General features: G+C 51.7%; 1 protein-coding gene across 1 annotated transcript in view; it reads right to left on the bottom strand.

The window, feature by feature from the left end:
• Positions 1-21,924, bottom strand: part of GAD1 (glutamate decarboxylase 1) — a 57,044-nt gene extending 35,120 nt beyond the window's left edge. Inside the window, exons 1-2 of the mRNA XM_061563464.1 lie at positions 21,666-21,924; positions 4,805-5,080 (exon numbers count right to left, since the gene is read on the bottom strand). Of these exons, the coding sequence (XP_061419448.1) occupies positions 4,805-4,901 (97 nt within the window). The 5' untranslated portion in view covers positions 4,902-5,080; positions 21,666-21,924. The remainder of the gene's footprint in view (positions 1-4,804; positions 5,081-21,665) is intronic.
• Between the last annotated feature and the right edge of the window lie 3,563 nt (positions 21,925-25,487).

The raw sequence follows: 25,487 nt of genomic DNA, 5'->3' as shown, positions 1-25,487 counted from the left end.
TCAACGGGGACATCACCATTCTACAAATTGTAGCACGCTAACCAGCCTATAGAATGGAGAGAAAAGGGTAACAATCAAAAAGTGCATAATAATCGGAGGACCACAAAGGATTTGTTGAAGAGGAGCGAGCGAAAGAGAGATGCAAATGTCCAACGACGAAAGGACTCAAAATACGGTTCTCAGAATTTACTGTAAAAAACTATTAGGAAAAATATTAAAAACAAAAATCAAAGGATACAAAAAACACAGAATTGATTAGAGACGTCAAAATTAAGCATTGGGGAAGTGCAAAGGCAAATATACAAGGTGATTGGGTTATATCGTGTAAATATAAAGACCGAAACAGGATTTTCTCCACAGCTCTGGCCGTTACCTGATGAAGCTGGTTGTAATTACCGTCAAAACGTAATTCTCTCATTTGTAAATGTTGTGGGTTTACTCTCCAACACAGCGGTGTGCTGTACTCATAACGAATTGGCACGTTTTGTGTACATGACAAACCTTACTAATTGGCTGTGTCGGGTGGTGGCGGGTTTAAATGGACATATTTATATATTTACGCGATCAAACACAAAAAAGCATCAGAGCTAGATAAAAAAAGGTTGGTTCTATTTGGGAATCCCACATGGTAGGTAGGTAGCCCTCGGGGAGAAAGATGGGACCAAAGTTCCACGATGGCGACAGAATCCTAATATTCGTGGCGAGAAATGTTACGCAGATCGCGATGGCAAAAAAGAATTTAACATACAATTTGAGTTTTTTTTTTTTTACCCACTTGGTCAAGAGATGCGGATCTGCATTTGGATTGCATCACCCGCTGACTTGATTCACCGTTCCGGTAGGGACACAATGGAGGAGGAATCGGGTTCACAAGGTTTCAGTTATTGATATATAAAGTTGGTTCACTTGAAAATAAAAATCTCGCATCTCCAAAAAACAACCAAAAACACCAAAGACAAAATACCCCCGGTGAGCGAGTAGCACCTATGAAGGCCGTCACGGCACATGAGGGGATGGGTGGCTAGAACCACGTCCTTGCCTCCCCGGTGGCGATGACTTTACTACACACCGCACCAGGTACTCATTTGAGGACGAGCTGACCTAGGGAAGGCCCATGACCAGTTCAGATAATCGTCACTGGGTTGGCCGTGAGCAGGGATCGATCTCGGGTGGCCGGGTTCGTAGCGCGGCGTGCTAACCGCTACATTACCACTGAAAACACTACAAACACACTCCAACCCAGAGTGAAATCCCACCAAGAGATGGGGAAACGCTGCGATATGAAGAGCGACACAGCTGGGCGAGGATTGGGTAGGCGAGACGGCTGTATTGAGCAGTATGGGGAGTCGAGTGGGGGGTGGGCGTTCTGTTGTTCATGAACCCCGAGGCCTCTCTCCTCTGCTGCCCCCCCTCCCCATTCCACGCACCGCTGCCCCCTCTGTTGTATTTGTCCAAGCCATTCTCACAGAATGGGAGAGAGAGAGACAGACACAAACATCCTCCCTGGCATGTGTCCTACGCAGACCGTTGGGGCAAGTCCTGTTAGCGGAGCACCCCCGTGAAAGTGGGAACGTCACACGATGGGGGTGGGGTGGTCAGGACCACGCCCGGCCACTTTTGTCTCCCCGAGCGGCGATGTTTACTACACACCGCAACAGGTACTCATTTGAGGCCGAGTCGACCTGGGGGAGAAGGCCCAGGACCGGTTCAGATATTCGTCACCGGTGTTGGCCGTGAGCGGGAATCGAACTGGGCCCCCGCTGGGTTCGTAAGCGCAGCGCGCGAACCGTTGCACTACCGCTCCCAACACATTTACACGCACACACCGACACACAAAGACTGACACACACCGACACTGACACACTCAAACCCTTTCCATCGCCCTGTCAACTCATTCCCCCCATTTGACAATCATCGCCACGCTTTGTTGCAGGATTTAGCCCCGCCGTGCTATCGCAAGGCTTCGTTTGCTTTCCTTCGCCTCCTCATCAGTGTCCGTGCCGCGCCCGAATGTCTCCTTACGTGTCAAACGATCTTGAGCAATCGGCAGAAATGCAACGATATTCTAGGTGGAGGGGACGAAAACTAAAAAAATTGGCTAAAATATTCGGTTGAGCGTACGTTCACAACTAGAAATATATATATATAACACACATATATCCTGGCTTAGATTCACGGTTCCACCATCCCAGGACTCGCTCCGTCATCCCCGACTCGATGGCTATAACAGCAGCAATGCACATCTCCTGCATACTGCACGGCCTTCTCGTCCCCATTGCTCCGTCTCTGCCCGATCCACTAACCTCGGCCGCCCTGTAAACCACGTGGGGACGCGCACCAACCCCCCCCCCCCCCCAACCTTGCTGGAACAACCCCCACACCAGGCACCACCTACGGATTTGCTCCACCTTTGCGTGGTCCAGCAACCCCCGACCTACTCATTCTCACGCCCCCCCCCCCTCCTCGTCAAGTAGACGGACCAAGCAGGACGCCCGTCCCACCCTGCTCCGTACCGTGTGGGAGGGGTCGCGACGTCGTTATTTTGGATTGGGGGATGTGGGGGGGCTGTGTGTAATGATGGGGGGGAGGGGGGGCACCTGTGGTATTTTTTTCTCTCTCCGGGCTTAAGTACCTCGACACAAAAATCCATACCGCCACACCTCGCGCACACACAAACAAAGACAAAGATCCCCCGTATAGCCTTGACAGCCTGTAGGGGCAAGTGCTGTTAGCGAGCACTTATGAAGGCTGGAACGGTACACGAGGGGGTGGTGGGGTGGCCAGCACCACGCCTGACCGCCTGTCTCCCCAGTGGCGATGTTGACACCGCCACTGGGTAATCATTTGAGGCCGAGTCGACCTGGGGGAGGCCCAAGACCGGTTCAGATAATCGTCACTGGTGTTGGCCGTGAGCGGGAATTGAACCCGGATCACCGGGTTCGTAGCACAGTGCGCTGACCGCTACACCACCGCTCCCCATAACACATACACACGCACACAGACACACACTACCCCCCCACCACCCCCCTTTTCTCGCTGGGCTAAAATAAGCCCTCCATTGGCGCGCGCGCGCGTGATTTATAAACGCGTGCGTGTGGAATGGGGCAACGCGTAGATGGTAAAAGGTGCAGCCCTGAAAGTGCCGGCCTACGCCACCGCTATAGCGGTGGGTGTCCTCTCACCCCGGGGGAGCTCTAGAGACCCATCCAGACGGTAACACACAGTACTGTATTTGGCCTACTTTAAAAGCACACACTGGCCAGACGTTTTGGAAGGAGGTTGGGAGAGTAACCACACAGGAGGAGAGTTACCCCCCACATAAAAATATGTTTTCCCCTTTCTGGCAACAAAACAGGTGTTAAGATGTTTAAACACCAAACTGAAACCTTTTGCAAGGAATCATGTCTTGTGGTGAACATGCAAACAAAAACATGCTCTGACAGTATATGCATTGTCTTTGAAACCGATTGGTCCACACCACAGACAGCTTTCTTTAGAGCCTCGTCTCAAACGGTGTTAGACCAGAGGACGCCAAAAGGCGAACAGCACAAAGACAATGCCACTGTCAGAACATTGAGAGCTCGGAATGAGCAGCTACATCATGGGACGTCCTTTGCCAGCGTCAAAATATCCTAAACCTGTCCTGTGCTTAATGAAATTAATAAGACCGCGAGAGAGAATTAAACGGGATACAAACGAGACGGTTACAACGGAGACAAACAACACTCAAGATTCTCTCCTGGAACAATTGCACGCACAATGCGGTCACCTGGCATACCGGATGAGACTCGTGTCCTCCTGCAGTCTCGGAGCAGCACACATTTGTGTACTACTGTAAAATCCATTAGTGTACTTGCTGTTAAGATCGTGTCAATTGGCTACTAGACTCGTGTGGACCAACTTCTGTCCATTATTCGCAGTGGTGGCTAAACACGACTGCTTGCCCGTCCATCTGCCTAATAAATAACACCCCCGTGTAGTTTATAACAGACTGTTGGGGCAAGTGTCGTTTGCAAGCACCTGCACGCAACACACGCGGGGGATAGGTGGCCACCAACAACCGCGGTTCGCCGCTTAAGTGGCGGTGACGTCTCCACGGCGCTTGTGCCATGCTGGGTGCACTGTGAAGCCTCGTGCAGTGTCGAAAGCCTGCTGGCAGGAGGCCATGGAACAGAGCCAGGTGCCATGGTTCCACGGACTGAGATGGCTGGCTGATACACCAACAGTGCTCCCCCACTGTGACAACTCTCCGCTCGTTAAATTTCGGTTTAAAGCTTTCGTGACTGCAGGGATTCATCTTCTTGGTTCTTTCGGTAAAGTCACGTAGAAGGGAAATAATAAAATAATAAAACATAATAAAATACAATTCTCACGACGTTTCGGCCACAACGCAAGCAGTCGTCCTCAGGTGAAGAACCGGTCGGTCGGAAAGACTCATTCAGACGCTGTCTTTCCGACAGACCTGTTCTTCACATGAGGACGGCTGCTTGCATTGTGGCCGAAACGTCGTGAAATTTGTATTTTATAATGTTTTATTTTAATTATTTTATTATTTACCTTCTACGTGACTTTAGCGAAAGAACCAAGAAGATGAATCTCCGCTCGTTGTTGCGAGTGTCGCTCCTCCGCCCTCCGCTGTTACTGGAGGGCGACTGCCTCAAATTCCCCAGCAGCAGCGTCCTTCACGAGCCTCCTCCACAGAGGGCGATCTTGACACCACACTGGTCACCCGGTCAAATCGGCGAGTCCAATCACCTCCACATCTTTCCATTCTCGATCAATGTCACCACACACACACACTCACCGGTTGGGGGTCGCAGGACACGCGCAGAGGGGTCCTTCCCCGCTCCACTCGAGGCAGCCCCCCCTCCGCTCTCCGCTGTGCTGGGCGGCGTAGCCATTATGAATGAACCTTCCCTCGGAGTTGAACTCAAGGGGATGTTGCGTGCCGTAAGATCCCCCCCCTTGGTCTCCTCTTGTTTCTCCGTCTCAGAAAGGGGTTATCCCGGTTGTGAAGACCTCCCGAAGCAACAGCCAGACTCCCGTTCTGAGGTGGCTGATGACCGTTGGCGAGAGATTACTGTGGAAGTAAAAAAAAAAATGGCACTTTAAAATGTATCATAATCTGCATCGTGGCGGCTAAGCACATGTCCAAAATAAGGGCCCAAAACGCCAAGCGGGCAGCAACAAACAGCACTAAGTTTAAGAGCGAAACAGGATTTCTCCACAACTCTGGCTGTCGCTTGACGATGTTGATTGTAATTACCGGCGAAACGTCACACTCGAATTGTAAATGTTGCGGGTTTATTCCCCACACCGGTGTGCTGAGCGCTTAACTAATTGGCATGTCCCGTTCACGTGACAAACATTACTCGTTGGTCGTGCGGCGGCGGCGGGTTTAACGACGCGTTTATATTTTACGCGATATAACGCACAAGCCTCTGCTATGGAGCACCAAGTTGCCGTAGTGGACACGAGTAGAACACACCGCGTCTTGAATCGAGGAAGGTTGAAAAGAGCTGGGGGGGGGGGGGGGCGAGAGGAAACGATGGGAGGAGGGAATTCCAAAGTGGAGCAGTGCGAGGGAAGGAGCCGTGCAACAAGTTTGATTCCCGCTCATGGCCACCAGCCTCGGGTGATGATTATCTGAACCGGTCCTCGCACTTCCCCCTAGGTCGACTCGGCCCTTAAACGGGTATCCTGCTGCGGTGTGTAAAAAAACATCAACACTGGGGAGACAAAGGCGACCGGGCGTGGTTCTTGGCCGGCCCTTCATTTGTGTTCGCGAACATACCACATTACCCCCCCCCCCCCCGCAAAGGTCCGGTTAAGGGGGGGGTGGGCGTATCTTTGTCTTGTGTACGCGCGTGTGATGCACGCCCGTGGGTTCAGAGACGGGGGAGACGTGGGGAGGGAAGATGCGGAACGGGATGAGGATTTCATCGCTTCCATCGCGCAGACTCAGTGGCGATGGCTGCGCATCGGATTCGGCACGCGGACGGGGCCGTGTCGACCTCGTGGGAGTCCAAGGACCGGTTCGGGTAGTCGTCACCTGGGGTGGCGTTGGGTGGCGTTGGGCGCCAAATGAAACTGGGGGTGGCCGGGGGGGGTGTTCGTAGTGCAGCGCGTTAACCACTATACTACCGCTCCCCACATACAGCAAATGCAGAACACGTGGATTGAACGCGCGCACGCGCACGCACATACACAATCAACGTATTATATTAAACGTGCAGTACCAGTCATCGCATGCAGTATAACTGCTCGCTCGCATATACTGATGCAGTATAGTTTTACACATATCCCGCGTGTTGTTACACGCGTACTGCACGCGTCATCAGCAGCAGCCATGGTCAATCCATTGCTGGATGATGCGCATTCCATAGCAAAAGACAAAGATGCCCAGAATAGCCTTGAACAGACTGTTGGGGCAAGTGCTGTTAGCGAGCAGCACCTATTAAGGACAGCGCAGCAGACGAGGGGGGGTGGGTGACCAGCACCACGCCCGGCCGCCTTTGTCTCCCCTGTGTTGATATTTACACACCGCACCAGGTACCCATTTGGAGACTGAGTGGACGTAGGGGAGGCCCAGCACAGGTTCAGATAAATCGTCACCTGCTGCTGGCCACGAGCAGGAATCGAACTCTTTGCTCGGTTCCTAGCGCAGTGCTTTAATCGCTACACTACAGCGCTCCCCACATTACATGGCGTGTACACGACGCACACACACAAATACACACAAATATTCGCATTACAGTTAACACACACGTGAACGTTGCGCGCGTGAACGTTGCGCACACACACACGTGAACGTTGCGCGCACACACACACGTGAACGTTGCGCGCACACACACACGTGAACGTTGCGCGCGCACACACACACACGTGAACGTTGCGCGCGCACACACACACACGTGAACGTTGCGCGCGCACACACACACACGTGAACGTTGCGCGCACACACACACGTGAACGTTGCGCGCACACACACACGTGAACGTTGCGCGCACACACACACGTGAACGTTGCGCGCACACACACACGTGAACGTTGCGCGCACACACACACGTGAACGTTGCGCGCACACACACACGTGAACGTTGCGAACGGCACACACACACGTGAACGTTGCGCGCACACACACACGTGAACGTTGCGCGCACACACACACGTGAACGTTGCGCGCGCACACACACACGTGAACGTTGCGCGCGCACACACACACGTGAACGTTGCGCGCGCACACACACACGTGAACGTTGCGCGCACACACACACGTGAACGTTGCGCGCACACACACACGTGAACGTTGCGCGCGCACACACACAGTGAACGTTGCGCGCACACACACACGTGAACGTTGCGCGCACACACACACGTGAACGTTGCGCGCACCACACACACGTGAACGTTGCGCGCACACACACACGTGAACGTTGCGCGCACACACACACTGAACGTTGCGCGCACACACACACGTGAACGTTGCGCGCACACACACACGTGAACGTTGCGCGCACACACACACGTGAACGTTGCGCGCACACACACACGTGAACGTTGCGCGCACACACACACGTGAACGTTGCGCGCACACACACACGTGAACGTTGCGCGCACACACACACGTGAACGTTGCGCGCACACACACACGTGAACGTTGCGCGCACACACACACGTGAACGTTGCGCGCACACACACACGTGAACGTTGCGCGCACACACACACGTGAACGTTGCGCGCGCACACACCACGTGAACGTTGCGCGCACACACACACGTGAACGTTGCGCGCACACACACACGTGAACGTTGCGCGCACACACACACGTGAACGTTGCGCGCACACACACACGTGAACGTTGCGCGCACACACACACGTGAACGTTGCGCGCACACACACACGTGAACGTTGCGCGCACACACACACGTGAACGTTGCGCGCACACCACACACGTGAACGTTGCGCGCACACACACACGTGAACGTTGCGCGCACACACACACGTGAACGTTGCGCGCACACACACACGTGAACGTTGCGCGCACACACACACGTGAACGTTGCGCGCACACACACACGTGAACGTTGCGCGCACACACACACGTGAACGTTGCGCGCACACACACACGTGAACGTTGCGCGCACACACACACGTGAACGTTGCGCGCACACACACACGTGAACGTTGCGCGCACACACACACGTGAACGTTGCGCGCACACACACACGTGAACGTTGCGCGCACACACACACGTGAACGTTGCGCGCACACACACACGTGAACGTTGCGCGCACACACACACGTGAACGTTGCGCGCACACACACACGTGAACGTTGCGCGCACACACACACGTGAACGTTGCGCGCACACACACACGTGAACGTTGCGCACACACACACACGTGAACGTTGCGCACACACACACACGTGAACGTTGCGCGCACACACACACGTGAACGTTGCGCGCACACACACACGTGAACGTTGCGCGCACACACACACGTGAACGTTGCGCGCACACACACACGTGAACGTTGCGCACACACACACACGTGAACGTTGCGCACACACACACACGTGAACGTTGCACACACACACACACACACGTGAACGTTGCACACACACACACACACGTGAACGTTGCACACACACACACACACGTGAACGTTGCACACACACACACACACACGTGAACGTTGCACACACACACACGTGAACGTTGCACACACACACACGTGAACGTTGCACACACACACCCCACCAAATGGTTGTTAAAAGTTAGGTGGAATGTACCCACGATTTACCCCACCACACGATCCATCAGCTGTGTGGGTGAACCCACACGGTCTCGACCGCCGGGTTTCACTGCCGCGGCGGGAGATGGGAAGCGAATCCGAGAACTCATCACCGACACGCTCACCCTCGGGTGGCAGCTCCCATCGCGTCTCAGTCGACAAGGTGCGTGGTATACGAGCGGTAACCGGTTTATAAAAACCGGTTATCAAAACTGGTGAACGGGGATTGAAAAAACAAATGTAACCGCTCTTCTATATATACGTATTCACACACACACCAGATATTTGCGCTATATTTTTAAATACACACACACACACAACATAAACCGCACATATTACACAAACCGGATTGTGAATTACAAGTCCTAAAAGACACAAATACATATATGCATGCGTGCAAACACACAGCGTTCTATACATCTCATATCGCACCACGCACCACACACCTAAATGTAATCTAAATATGATAAACTCAGATTCCTCCGCATAGCCTTAACCAACCGCTGGGGCAAGTGGTGTTAGCGAGCGCCTATTAAGGCCGGCACGGCACACGAAGCGGTGGGTCGCCAACCACCGTGCCCGGCCGCCTTTGTCTTCCCAGTGCTGATATTTAAACACCAGGACTGTCGAAGCCCCAAGAACGGTTCAAATATTCGCCGTCATCTTTCATTACTCGCGAGGCGGGGCAATGAAGCCGGGTTCGTATTGCGCTAACCGCTGTCCCACCGCTCCCCACACACACACGCAACACCGCATTTCACTGTACGGATTATTAGCATTATTATATACTGTATATACAAGCACGTATGAGACACACACACACACACCTCGATTTACATTAACATCTTAAATAGTACAAATATAACAACCTCCCACACATTCATAAGCTGCTTCGCGTACACAAATATAATGATTACCCCCCCCCCCCTCCCGGTACAGCCTTTAAGAGACTGTTTGTGGGGGCAAGTGCCATCATCTACTACCGATGAAGGCCGACACGGCACGCGAGGGGGGTCCAGTGGCCGACGACACGCCCGGCCGCCTTTGTCTCCCCAGTGTAAGTGTTCAATCCATTACACCGGATAATCGTTTTAAGGCTCAGTCAACCTAGAGGTCGCGCGCGAGACTCTTATCCTCGGGTTTGCTGTGTGCTAACCGCTGCGCCACCGCTCCCCACGTACGAGCGCGCGCGTGTACATGCACGCGTGTGCACGCGCGCGCATGTGTTCACCGGTGCATGAGAGGCAACGGTAAAAAGCAATTAGATTAATTATCTTCCTATAAATCGTAGAATACATTTTATCGCGACGTTTCCGCCCAGTGGTCTTATGCAGGAAATTAATGCGAGCGGACAATTATTAATTACACATTTTACAAGCGTACATATGTATAGACGAACACATATATACACAATGTATATATTTCACAGTAATGCATTGGACATGCATATAAGCAGTAATATAAGCAGACGCTTATAGGCTCCATAAACACACCTGCACACACACGGCTAGACACGCGTATTGTGTGTACAGAACACGTATGCTGTGTAAATACTCACACGCACAACACTGTGTGAACCAACATTCACACACCAAATCATACGTAAAAGAGTCCGATCGTCTCCGATATCGGAGAGCCTGGTTTGTAATTGGAGCAACCGTTTCGATTTTAAATCCGCTCCCTCCTATTTCAATAACCAAACCATCATTTTTTTTACCAGCGTGGTGAAGTATGGTCAAACAATCTCCCCCCGCCCGATCGATACGGCGTGGGGAGGTCCTCCATCCAGCAGCGGATTGACAAAAATCTGTATAATTAATATCCACCATTGGTTTGTGCGCGGCCAGTGACCTGGCCCAATTGTCTTTGTTGTGAAACCCTCCGCCACCCGACAGTCAAAACAAATGCACATTGTCACGTGGTCGTGTACAATCGTTGTAAAAAGCGCGTCGATCATTATTATTGTTCCAGCTCACGGCTAAGTTAAATCAACAATTCTCTTACACAATTATAGACAAAATCGCAGTCAAAATACGACGTTTCGCTTGAACTGCGTGGGAAAAAACCCATGACCCGAGTGAGTGTAACGAGCGTGCGATAAGCGACGTGGTGTTGGGACTGAGAATGTTGTGCGGATGACGAGGGAGTGAAGCGTGTCGATTCTGTTTGGCCGGAGAGCGGAGGCAGCTAAACGGGTGCGGCACGCGCGAGAGAAGAGTTGAACCGATGTGTTACAAAGGAGGAGGATGTGCAGCCGTGTGGAATTGCCGACGATTGATACCAGCGGTGTCAAAATCGGCCTTTTATGGGAGGAGGCTCGTGAAGGACGCTGCTACTGGGCAGGTGGAGGCAGTCGCATTCCAGGAGCGACGCTCACAACAACGAGCGGAATACCAGGCGATTAAAATATTGCAACATTTGGCACAGTAGGAAGCACAGGTGGTGGCCATGTCAGTCATCTCAGTCAACCCACGGCACCTGGGTGTGTTCCGAGACCTCCTGCCAGCGAGCCATCACGTGGCCTCAAAGTGCACCTAGCCTGGCACAGGCGCCTTTGTGACGTGACCGCCACTTAGGTGGCGAATGTCGGCTGCTGTTGGTGCGATGGCGATTGCGTGCGATGGGATACGATGGGGGTAACGGGGTGTGTGGGGGGTGGGGTAGAGGGGATGCGTGATGGGGAAGCGGGGTGATAGCACCATAATTCAAAATGCGTTGGACACGCACGGCTAACGTAGCGAGACCGCTGCTCGCTACATGTGCAATGGTCGCGCACGCGCGTGCACGCGAGCCTCTCGTTACGATCTTCTTCGGGGGGAGAGCCGTGGACCGGCGGTTGGCGGCATAGCGAGACGATCCCGAGTTGAGCATTCAGAGTCAAGATTCCCTCCGGACGGATTACATCGGTTGGGCAAAACTATTCCGGACAGGTTACTGGGGCCTCCCCCTAGGTCAATTCGGAGTTTAAAAATAAAAGCAATCTGGGTGCGGTGTAAAAACCCATCGGCACTGGGGAGACAAAGGCGGCCGGGCGTGCGTCTGGGTCACACGGCAGCTCGGTCTTTGTGCGAAGCGCTTTGCCTTCGTTGACGCCGACTAACAGCACTCGTCTCGACAGCTGTTCAGGGGATCTTTGTCTTTGTATGAAATATCGCTAAATCGGGGACATTCATCTTTGTGTGTTGCCAAGGTATGCGCTTGTGCATATTAAAAAATATATCTACTACGAATACGCATTTACGATATGTGTATTTTATACACTTAGGATAAAACATTAAGTACTGTACACATATGTAACTGTTGTCAGTTGACTGTTGGATGAAGGCATATCCCCCGACTCCGCATCTGGGGGCTGCTTGACCATAGTTCACCACGCTGGTGACATTCAAGTTCATACGGACGAGGCTTATATTCGTCTGTGCGCTGTGAATGTGTATACAGTATACAAATCACGCACGGTTTTTTTTTGTTTGGCTAATTGGAAAATGTGCTACGTACCAAGTAACTCAGTCTAGGAATACGCGTAAATAACATGTTCATGGGGACAGATTCAATACAATATATCGCTCTTCTTCGGATATTTACGGCGAGGCAATATACGAATATATTACAGGGATAATTATAAAACACGACACGTGTGCGCGCGCGCTATTCTACTATCATTACGATCATCTGGACGTTCCGACCGATCGACCTTCAGGAATTAGAGGCTAAGATCGCGAGTCCTAAATATTCTGGGAGAAGATCATCATCAGCAGCAGCGGCGGCGGCGGCTGATTGATCAACTGCTGGATGAAGGCGAATCGCAAACCGCCGCTTATACTCAACGACCCTACGATGGCTACGAATCCACTTGGCACCTGCACACAGATTCCTGCATCGCTCCATCTCTGCCCGCCGGGCGCCCTCACGGACGCGTCGCGTTGCATTGGCGTCCCGTCACCCATCCCTGGCCGTCTGGCACCGTCTCGTCTAGCCCCGAGTCGTGCCCAAGCCCCCCCCCCTTCCCCGCGTCCTAACAGTTTGGAGGCTTCCAACCCAGCGTGCCTTCTCCAATCCTCGTGGTTGATTCCTCCTCCCGTCGTCTCTCGCTCCATTCGCAGACGTGCATCTCTGCACGTGTTTGTTGTGTACACTTCAGGTTTGTTTTTGTTCGTTCGTGACCCGTCTACCGGAGAAGGTAGTGACAACGCTATCCATTCCGTGCGTTCTTTTGCACGTACACGAAAAACGCATGCGAAATTGTGCACATATATTTTAGAATAGTAGGTGCATATATATGTAACAAACGAATGGAATGGAATCTGGCGTAATTTATGAAGGCAGCGGGGAAATGGGTTATGTCACTGTAGTATAAAAAAAACAAACGCACACTACTATATATACAGGACAGACCTCTGCATAGATACAAATGTACAGATTTTGCACTGTGTAATATATACCACGTTGGATCACGTGAGAATCAACACGCATGGATACAAAGACAACGAAATAACTTGGAGCCCTTTGTCAATCGGCTGCTGGTCATAGGCGGGGGTAGCTGGGGGGAGCGTTTGGCCATACTTCACCACGCTGGTCACGGCGTGCTGGGCAAGGGGGGAGACATTTTAATTAAGGGTCATTGCCCGAAACGTCGTTCATTATAGTTTTCCTGGTAAGGCCAGTGCGTGTTATACGATTGTCGAGTTCGTTTTATGTAATTTATGGCGGGGAATCGAATTCAGACGGCGTCGTTCATAATGCAGCGTGCCAACCACAGCGCCACCGCTCCCCATGTCTATACATCGTGTGTATGTATGTATATCAGCAAACATTGCAAGTGTGTATTAACATTTATGTATGCGTGCTTTAGTAGTACGATGATGATATATGTATATATTTATAACGTACGTGTGTTATACCACGGGTTAACAGATTTCAGAACATTAAATAGGACAATGACAGCGACACGAGATTTATAGAGACGCTTACACACACACACGCGTATGTACACCACACACAAAGACTCCCGTTTAATTATTAGCAGACTATTGGTGCAAATGCTGTCTGCGAGCACCTATTAAGGTCGGCAAGGCACACGACGGAGGAGAGCGTGGCCAGCAACACGTCCGGTTACTGCCAGTCTCCCCGATTCCGACGTTTTAGACACCGCACAAAATGCTCAGTTTAGGCCGAGTCGACCTAGGGGGGGCCTAGGATCGGTGAAAGTATTTCGCAAACGACGGCGTTGGCCGTGAGCGGGAATCGAACTCTGCTTGCCGGGGTCGTTAGCAGCGCACCAATTACTACACTACCGATTGCCTCACACGCACACACACACACACGTCCATCGCACACACGCATGCACACGCACAGATCCGCACAGACAATTAGGTGCTTGCGAACAAGCATTTGCCCCAACGCACAGACACGCTGATACAAAGTGGCCTGACGTCGCGTTTGATTGATGGTCATTTATTTAACGAAATGAGAGCCATTAAGATATGTTTTTGCTTGGAAGGAGCTTCGTTAGGAATTCTGGTTTGCCCAGATATATAATTAGTAGGAGATGTTATCCGTGTGCCCATCTGACCATATCGCCCGAAATGTAGCCGACCGCGTCCAATATCGAACGCAAAGCAGATGTAGCCCTGGATAGAGCATGGGCCATGCATAACAGGTGTTGTAGGTGGTCTCTGCAGGCTCCTGCGTCGTCAGCAGAGGGCAGTGCAGCTGAAACATTTAGCAGCATTCAAGACGTCGTGGAGACGGCGTCAGATTCAGGCCGAGGGACCCAAAGATAATAGAGGGAAGGAGGGAAGTGGGTATATATATATATTGCAAATACAATTCCGAATTCAATAATTTACCGATGTAAAGTTAACGAATCCCAAAACAGACGTCCATTGACATTAAACGCATGTATAAATAATATTTTAAAATGCATTTTTAGGATATATTTTTATTTTTAGGGGTAATATTTTACCATTCTTCAACTATGTTTCGTCCGAATTCGCAGGGTTCTTGATAAGAGTTTTAATAAACGGATTTGATGCGACCCCACTGGAAACGAGAGACGCATTTGACATAAATAACGGTAATAAAACATTAACTTAAAATAAAACAATGACATTTAAAAAAAATCTTACCTCCGCTTAGCACGGCTGGTTGCATTCGGTGCGAAAGAAGTCCATACCGACATACAGTAAATAACCCTATATGGCGTCCTTACTTTCGGGCCACCCTGTATCGAGAGAGTTTGGTTCTTAGTGTGGGAAGGGCACCGCGGTACGAGGAGATGATGAACACCGATATGGTGGTCCCACACCGACGGGTTCACCCACCCACTCTCTCAGCCCCCCCCCCCCCCTAGCCACACCTGGCTGCCCAGCGGCTTTGGGAGCTTCTTAAGTCTCGACGTGACCCACCAACCCTTTCGCCTCCCAAGCGCTGTTCTGTCGAAGTCAAAAACAAGCCCAAGCGAATTTTCGCCTATTGCGCCCCACTCACTTACAGCCGTGCAGTATCCGGTGGTGCGAATTCCACATTTCCTATGGCGGGAGCGAGTCTCTCCATTAGGACCCCCCACTGCCGATTTCTCCAGAGAAGTGGATACTAATTGTATCGACCCTGCCGGGGGAGGGACGATTGGGTTGATCGACTCCCCTCGCCCCTCCACCACCATTTGAACTCGCAACCTTGCGAGCGACGCGGCGAATGTACACCACCCCCACCGTGTTTCACCATCGGACGATCATTTTTATTCCTCTAAGGTCGGATTGTCAACCCGGCTAATGTCATCGTCCCGCGACCTTCAGGAGAGTTATTCTGGCTCCGTTATCACACGCGTCCGTCCGTGCTAGCTTACTGCCCTGCCAGTAAATTCGCGCGTACATTACAAAACAAAGACAAAGCCCCCCCCCCTCCTTTCCCCGTATAGCCTTAACAGGCTGTTGGGACAAGTGCAGTTAGTGAGCACATACGAAGGCTGGAACGGCACGAGGGGGTATGGGTGGCCAGCACCACGCCCGGTCACCTTTGTCTCCCCAGTGGCGATGTTTTGTTTGTTTTACACTGCACCAGGTACTGGAGGATTCGACCCAGGGGGACGCACAGAACCGGTTCAGCTATTCGCCACCAATATTGGCCGTGAGCGGGAATCTAACTCGGGACACCTGGATCGGAACAGTGCCCCAGCCGCTACGCACAGAACACCACACAGAACACCACACCAACCACATCACCACACACCAATACACGCACGAAATTACAAAGACAAAGGGCCCCCCGCGGCTCGGTCTTGCAGGCCGTGTATTCACTTCAGATTAGCACGGTTGGCTACGTACGGCGCGAAAGAAGTTCAACAAGCACACATTTCAGGGGCTGTAAACGATCACCCATTAAAGGCCGATACGGCAAACTATGAGATTTGTGGTCAGAAAATATGTAACGGATCCCCCCCCAACCTCCACCACGAATTTAATTACCGTGTTGGCCGCATGATTAAAAAAAACCCGCACTTTCCGTCCCCGTATTTTAAAGCAGAATTTGGGGATGGTTGCGTCATATAATGAGTCCAGTATGTGTGCGTGCGCGCGTGTGTGTGTGTGCGTGCGCGTGTGCAGATTTGTAAAAAACTTTATTGACACCAAAAGAGCAGGGACAAGCGAGGAGATACATCCTGGCGACTGTCACGGGGGGGGGGGGGGGGGGGGGATGATGTGCACCGGTTAAGACCAACAGCAGAGTGTCAATCAAAGGAGAGATGGATACCCCCCCCCCCCCTTCACCGGACGAGATGGAGCGACGAAACGAGCGGTTGCCGGCACGAGTTGGATTGTGGCACGGCGCGACCGTGAGAGATGACCACGACCTGGGGAGACCCATCCATCCAGCAGCGAATCGAGACTGGCCGATGAGGATTATTATGTTGACGAGCTCGCGTTAACTCGCATCCCCGTACTTTGATTCTACGCTCCGACGTGTACTGCCGCCCCCCCCCCAGCCTTCACCAACCCGCACTGACCAGCGTGGTGAGGTATGGTCAAAATAGCCCCCCCTCGCCTGTCACGAACCGGACGACCGAGGGGGGGGGTCTATTATCATCCAACGGTGGAGTGACGAAGGGGGCTGTGCAGCATGTTCGTGCTTTGACCGTATCGGGAGACGGAATGTTTTTAAATCCGATTCGACAGATTTCATTACAAATCCGAGCACGTCGATCCTATCGCGTCCCATTCAGGTGGCCTCCCCCTTTTCCTCACCCTGCCACCCCCCCCCCCCCCCCCCCAGCAGTGACTTGATCGCATCATTCTTATTGTGAGGCTTCCTTACCCAGGGAGAAGCCTCACCCCGAGTCTCACGACCCTCTTTCTCAGAAGAGTCCTGCCGAATATTCGTAATTGGGGGGTGGGGGCAGCCGATGATTGCGACCGCGGGTCGGGTCATTTTATTTTTTAAAAAGTTGTGGCACATTTGGACCGCGACGCCGACGCACAGGGTGGAATTACGTCAAGGGATCTTGGACGTCCGCAGTGTAAACAAGCGGGCGCGTATCCACACGGCGCATTAACCACCGGCAATATTAAACAGGGCGGCCGCTGGATGTCGAACCGTAAGCATCTGCAACAGCAAGCTTACTGCTGGGCCATGGCACAACCGCCCAAGAGAACGGACCGTGTGTGTGTTGCCGTACATGGGGGCGTACAGTCAGTCTCTCTACTGCTGGATGAGGGACAGCTCCAGGCCCCTTCGGGTGATGGCATTTATTTGACCACACTACAAAAAACACGCTGGTCAGTGCGTGATGAAGGCGTTGGAGCATAGAAGTACCGTACAACTGTGAATGTTGCTGCACTGCCCAATGCTGCCCACCACGTGGCCAACTATCGCAAACCTGTTTTTTGCGTGGTGGTCACTCGAACCATTGGCCAGGCTCCAAACCGGCTTAGCTTTCGAGGGGAGGAGATCGTCCACGTCCTGGGCGATTGTTAAATCGCGCATCAAGTCGTAAGGTTGTTAAACGTTTGCAGTATTTGCATTACCAGTAACCGCATGAAAACAAATCCCCAGCGAGAGCCGGTTAACGGGTTTCCGCACTAACAACTTCAGCAATACACGAAATACGCTTACCTTTTGTAAACTGGCCTGTCAATTTGACAGGTCACGCCTAGATGGGGTACAGCCACCGCTTCCAAGTCGACTGGTTAGCGTGGCAGAGTAGGCCAAATACAATTACAGAGCCCCCCCCCCCCCCCACTCGTGGAGGCCCTTCCCACAACAGTGGCATTAACAGAGCAATTTCAGGGCTGCACCTTTATCTTCTTAACTGAATAAAAACAATGGCAAGTGTGCCAAGCGATGACCTCGGCCGCCGTGCGGTTTGTTACTGGTTGCACGTGCGAAATCAATTAGCGCATTGGTTACTAATAACGCAACTCGAAAAGGTTACCGGTTCCTGACTTTCTGAACCGGTAATAGATTCTGAAAACGGTTAACGATTTACCGGTTATCGTTTAACAACCTTTGTATCGTATACAGACGTACACCACCTCAAGCAAGTTGCTTTTGCACGCACGCAGTTGCTAAAAAACACATAGATGAGCGCACGTATACTTGTGTAGAAGTACACGTAGCCGTGTAGCCGTGCGTGCACTTGCATATCTCGAACCCTAGCGCAGTCAACCACCCGCCCTCCAAAAGTAAAAAAAAACACGTGTAATGCATAAGTGTGTGCGTGTTGATACAGTACACAGGTCATAGTTATTAGATTAGACAACTACACAGCCATATACCGTACGACGCGCAAATACTACATCCACACAGAACACCCTGGGGCAAGCACTGTGCTTTTACAGAGCACGTGCACAAACGGCCGGCCGCCTTTGTCTCACCCTGTGCCGACGTTTATACACCCCGCACCAGGTACTCGTGTTTAAAACAAACAAAAAAGGATGAGGGGGGGAAAGACGCTCATCGTCGCCGGTACAGGTATTCGCCAGGTGAGGTTGACCGTGAGCGCGAATCTAACTCGGGTCGCCGTGTCGCGAAGCGCCGACAGCCAAACGCTGCGCTACATACAAAGAAAAACGCGCACACGCGCCGTGCACATGAACGCACACACACGCACACGCACGTGAGCGTAGCACAGTGCACGGAAGAGCTCAGCTCACGCGCGCACACCTGTACGCGTTCACCTGTTGTGCATGGGCAATGCGCGTGCACACCTGTTAGTCAGCGAGCACCTGTTGAAGCTACGGTCCGGGTGATGGCTATGGTAGCCTATAGAGAGCGTCGTGTACTCCCCGATTGCCCTGCTTTATCTAATTGTAATGAGCAATTTATACGCAAGATTATTTTTGACCGACCGTGCTTTCGCCCCGGGATTGAGCGGTGGCGCAGTGGTTAGCGCACTGCGCCGTCAACCCGGCTCCAGTCGGGTTCGATTCCCGGGCAGGGCTCTCGCATCCGAAGGATATCTTCCACCGGTCTTTGCACTCGCACACAAACCCCCCCCCCACCTCCCCGCTACTAACCCGCGCGGTGAAGTATGGTCAAAGAACCAAACGAAGTGGCGACAGGGGGAGGGCGGCATTCCAATCGCAGTAGATTTTTTTTTAATTGGTGCGATTTGTACATGAGAATTAATATATCCAGGCGAAGCCCCATCGAGATTCGTTGTGGTGTTGTCGTTGGGATCGAAGTCCTTTATTGAACCACAGGTGACGAGCAATTGATATGGATCATTCCATTTTTTTATTACGTCCCTTATTTATCCAGGTGAGCTCGCAGCGAGATTAATAGTCTTCTATTAAAGTCCCTTTTTTGTGTTACCACATCAGCAATTGATACGGATTTTATATTTTTGATCGACGTCCTTTAACTTAGCCAGATGTCACTTTGGAGATTCAGATTAAAAGGCACGTTGGTTAATTAACCTCGCAATTAGCCAGAGATATCGTTAGATTTAATTGCGATTTTATATTGTAGGGGGGGGGGGTGTTGAGTGATAGAATCGGGAAACCGGTAACAGTTTCCAGAAACGATTTACCGTTTTCGGAAAGGTCAGAAAACGGTGATCGTTGTCGAGTGGAGCGTCGGTAGCGGGTGCACGTGGGGCGTACAAACGGGACGGCAGCCCGGGTCACCGCATGGTGAGATCGTGCCCTCGTTTCTCAAGTTAACAAAGGGGGGTAAAAGGCGCAGCCACTGCTAGCGTAAGGGCCTCGCCACAGGGATGGATTTCCCCGGACAGCATTTGGTCTCCTCCACGCTGATCGGACGTTTTGAAAGAAGAGAGGGGGGTGTACCCACACTTTACCCCACCGGACGCAACTTGCCGATCGACCGAGGCGTAGTCATTCATGCTTGCGTGGAGAACTTAAGAAACGTTGCCCATTCGTTTCGTTTGCTGCCGCGCCGGGAGATCGAATCCAACCCGACGATTTCTGGATTGCAAGTCCGCTGCGATAGCAGACTCGGGATAATTTATTCTGGGAGAAATCCGATGAGCTATGAAGCGGTGGAAGGTCCCTACGTCGCTTCGTTAAAAAAGATACAACTCCAGCGTGAGTGCTCCGGCAGTTCTATTCGTGCAGAAAAAAAACGATAATCGATTTTTTTCCCGAACGGTTACCGGTATATAAAAACGGATGTAATAAAACGTAATCTTAAAAAAAAAACACGTATATGTAAATAAATATACTTAAACGAGTATATGCATGTATAAAGATCTCCCGTATAGTCCGAACACTTTTCGGGCAAGTGCTGTTAGCGAGCACCTATGAAGGCCGGCACGGCACACGAGATGGGGGAGTGGGTGGCCAGCACCACGCCCGGCCGTCTTTGTCTCCCTCGTGGCGATGTTTACACACCACACCAGGTTACTCACGAGGCAGAGTCGACCTAGGGGAGATCCAAGACCTGTTTAGATAATCGTCACCGGGCGTTGATCGTGAACGGGAATCGAACTCTGGCCCGACAAGTTCGTAGCGCTAACCGTTGCACTACGGCTCCCCATAGTATACGTTCATTACACACAACCCATATACAGGCGTCAGTGCAAATACCCTCCCCGTACAACCTAGATATTGTTGAAGTGAAGATCGCAAGCACTTATTAAGACCAATACGGCGCTCGCAGGGTGTGTAGTCAACATCACGCCCGGCCGCCTTTTGTATCCTCAGCGTTGACGATTACACATCGCACTAATTAAGGCCGAGCAGACCTTGGGGTGGCACTGGAGCGGTTCAGATCAGACTCGCTTATGGCGATGGCTGCGGCCCATATGATACGCATGCACGTGTACAGAGAGAAGAGTACACACGTGCATGTACGTACACATGCACCACCTAGATATAAATACATAATTTTAAAAAGCGCCGCAAAAATGCTAGTATAATTACACAAATGTGAATAAAGCTCTCCCGTTCAGTCTTAACAGACTGTTGGGGCAAATGCTGTCACAGAGCACCTTATGAAGGTCGACAGCACAAGAGGGGGTTGGTGTGGCCAGGATCACACCCGGACGCCTTTATCTTCCTAGGTGGAGGCACGGCGCCGGTTCTGATAAGTCACGGGTGTTGGCCGCGAGCGGGAAGCGAACTCGGGTCGCCGGGTTTTTAGCTCCGTGCGCTAACCACGACACTCCCCGCTTTTCCATTAGAAACCACGCGCAAAAACCACCACGTATAAAATCATAAATGTACACACACAAATATTAACACACGCACACACGCGCACTACTCTCACCTGCACGCCCGTATGCACACGCGTGTATTCGTGCGCGCGTATGTATATTAGAAACACACGCTAGCGCAGGTTTGCAAACGCGTGCGCCACATATGCGCACGTGTACACACGCGCGCGGCCCGGCTTCATCTCACCCACCTCTGCACACACCTGTACTCGGGTGGATGATTGTCCGCTGGCTTGGCTGGCTTGTTGAATGCGCTCCCCTTCCTCCTCCTCCTCCCTCCCCTGCTTCACACTCCTGCTGCTTCTGCTGCTGCTGCCGCTGCTGCTGCTGGGTGGCGCGTGCGTGCGGTCGAGAGGGCTTTGGCGAGCGAATGTTGGCTAAGGCAGCGGTGGCGGACAGAGTCAGCGAGGCTGGGCTGCCCGAGGCTGCTTGCTGATAGTAGTGGTGGTGGTGGGGGGGGGGGCGGTTGATGTCTGGCGAGGATGTGGGTGGTGATTTGGGGGTGGGTGGTGATGGAAGGGTGAGTCACGGCAAGGTAGGTGTTGTTACGAAACGCAGACCTACTAACACCCCCCCCCCCTCTCTCTTCCCCCTCCCAGACCCTGGTTCTTACTTCAGACAGTCACACTCGGTTTCATTCCTCACCTCGGTATTTTCCGGAACGCTGCAAGGCTGGCGAGGAGTAGCGTGTCGACGGAAGGCACCACCACTACGAGACTACTTTCATCTTCAAATCTAGAACTACTTTCATCGTTTTAAAAAATAAAGGGGAGACGTACGTGCAGGAAGGGAGTTCTGTTAATTTATTACGTTACTGGCTAGAGTGCAAATGTGCGACCTATCCATAATGACCGTATTCTATTGTATTTGCTAAATAATAATAAAAATGTCGCTTTTAATATCTCAAATGATGACAATGGCACAGAGAGAGACCACGATCCAGCAGCGTACAGGAAACAACGGCCGACGTTTCGGGACAATTGCCCTTCTTTGCTACGAAGGGTCATTGCCCGAAACGTCACCCAATCCGTTCTTTGTGCAAGGGCTTATTTGACAAAAGCGTCGGGCCGTTACATGCCTGTGCAACACAGTATATTATAAAAACAACATTTTAGTTGTGTTTAATCATCTTACGGTATTGCACCCTCGCCTTACGGTGTTAAAAAACAAAAAACACACAAAGTACGCACAACGTTGCCGCGAGGCAGCGCCAGATTTTTTTGTTTACATAACTACTCCATACCAGAAACGTATAGAAGAACATCTGGGAATACGCGGATTACAAGACCCATTATGGCCACGTGGAGCACCCAGAGAGCCCCGAGCTCTCAGAATTGTTCTAGAACAGCGCTTCTTAACCTTTACCGCAGCCTTGCACCCCCCCCCTTTCCTTCTCAATCGTTTAAAACATGTATGTTAGCAAATAGAGGTTTGACAAAAACAGTAGTTGTACTTACGTGTTCGTGCTTGATGTGTTTGAGGATTTACCTTCTAAAAAAAATATCTGGCCACGTCTCGCAGCCCCAGAAAGGGCATCTCGCACCCCCCCCTCCCCCCCAGGTGCAAGAGCAGAGGGCGCGAAGCAGAAATTATATTGGGGGGGGGGGGGGGGCGGAGGCGCTATTTCCGTTGATAAAAATCCTAGTGAGCTCGCAGAAGAGATATAAACAAGAGATACGACACAGGGAGATGACAGAATAGATGCAGTCAGATGACAGAAGGAGTTAGAGACAAAATAAATGTATTCTTAGCAAGCGTAATGGAAGACAAAAATAGAAAATGTAGTAAGATGCAGAGAGGATTCCTTGGTTTTACCCAAACTAATTAGCTTGTGTTTATGGAGGATATTGACCGTTATTGTATGCGCCTCGATTTGTATTAATAGGGCAGCGAAGTTGAACTACACGCCTCACGCAAAATTCTACGGTTCGATTCCCACCTCAGGCGTCTATGGTGTCTGTATGTTCCCCCACCCACCCAATTGTTATGCATGGGTTTTCTTCGGGTTCTCAGGATTTTCTCCGATGGAAGAAAAAAAAACATTCAACTGGTATCAGCCGGACATCCCCAATTAGTGACATTGGGGGATGGACACTTGGAGGAAGCCTCCTTGAAAAAAAAAAAATTGGAGACTCGGGGAGGAATTTCTGGATAAATTGAATCATCTGCCGCGCCCACCCATCCATCCATGTGTTAGGCGAATTTTTGCTTCAATTGCTTATGCCTAGCGCCACCATCGCCTTCCGTTCAGAGATTCATAATGGCCAGAATCCGAGTAACCCTCTTCAGCAGATCACAAACTCATGCCTTGGGTATTATGGGCGTCCCTCTTACCACAAGAGGCTCAACGTGGCCCGTGTTAGATAACCGATTTAACATTAGTGGGTGAATAATCGTATGTTTTTTTGGAAGTTCATAATGGCCATGGTAGAACAGCAATTTCAGCAGCTTCGAGAGGTCAGGTGCAAACCCTAGCTGTGTCCGTATTAAACAATAGCCATTGCAGATGCTTATTTCACCACTCATGATATCATACGGTCAAGCCCTGCAACTGGATGAAGTATACTCTTAGTTTTTTCGGTAAAGTCACGTAGGTAAAAATGAAATTAAAATTAATAAAAATAAAATAAAAATCACGACGTTTCGGAGGCAACACAAGTCTCCGTCATCAGGTGGGACCGTCACAGCCAGATTTGCTGCATCAAGTGAGGCAGGGATTCAAGATGCAAGCTCTTAAATACAAGTTAAGGGGGAGGAGAGGGGGGGTGGGGAGCTTATCAGAATGTGGTAGCCAATGAATGCAACGTATCGGGAGGGGGTATGAATCCTTGCAGTCACGAAAGCTTCAAATCTAGAACTGGATGAATGTTTAAAACAAATTAGTTAGAATGCCGAATTTAGAACCCGATAACCAACTGTTGTAATCGAGAAAGACCGCAGGCCCACCGACTTTGCATTCCCCGCACGGCCACTGGCAGATTCACACGGTGCAGTGAAATACCACATTAGATACAAAGTCCTCCAACCGCCACAACGATACAAAAAATGCACCACCGCAAGTTGCAAGTCAATTAGAAGTTGTTACGTCAGGTTCTGGGAAGGCGAACCGTGAGCTCGTGCGAGGTCCCCCCTCCCCTCCACATGACCCTCGCATGCCGTCGATATTATTTTTAAAAGAATCGGGGCATTTAAAGACGCGAACCATGGGTGGAGTCCGACGGTATGTGACACTGCGGGATTACGCGTCGAGTCGGTTTAAAAATACGGTACTCAAACCAAAGAATATCCACAATCCAGGACGGCAGGGAACCGGCAACAACTGCCGTTTAAACCCAGTCCCCACGGGATCACACACGCACGCACCGCCCTCTCGTGCGCGCTCGCCCTCCACCCGGTGTCGGAGCCGCTAGCCCCAATGCTCTCGGACACCGCTCCGCACGCGGCTTGGTCAGCCCGCCTACCCAGCCCAAGCAGGGCACGCCGAGGAGGGCACGCCGAGGAAACCTGGGCCGTGCCCTTCTCCCTGCCTCGCCTGCAGCCCCGTCCACCACTATCGCTGCAGAATCTCCACCCCACCCCACCAGCCCTCCGGACTGGAGATCACCCGAGCAAACACCGCTGGTCGCTTCCCCGTCTCGTGGCCGCCCCACCCGTTCGCCTGCTGCCGACTTCCTTTGCCGAAGCTCCGGTCATTAAAACCTCCCTCCGTCCGTTGGGTCCCTCACCTCCTGCGCCGTCCTCTTGTTCTCCACAACCTGCACTCCCAACCAGGTCCTCGTGCAAACAAAGCCCGATCACGGACTCTCCTCCACCCACAAATAAGCCATCTCGCCGCAACTACAGGGCGAGTGTAAGATTGAACTCACGGCCTCGAAGACTGCTTCTTGCCAAACCGCCTGTTGTCCCCTCGTTGCTGCCGATTCACACGTTGAGCACCACAACGGTGCACGGTCTCTCTGGTCCAAGCCAGATCGTTATATCCGTGAGCCAGCCACCACCCCCTCCTGCAGCCT

Source organism: Lethenteron reissneri, chromosome 31, assembly GCF_015708825.2.
Source record: "Lethenteron reissneri isolate LAM-NWPU_2019-01 chromosome 31, ASM1570882v1, whole genome shotgun sequence".
NCBI classification, from domain to species: domain Eukaryota; kingdom Metazoa; phylum Chordata; class Hyperoartia; order Petromyzontiformes; family Petromyzontidae; genus Lethenteron; species Lethenteron reissneri.
The sequence above is the reverse complement of the archived record's forward strand: the minus strand, read 5'-3'. Positions and strand labels throughout refer to the sequence as shown.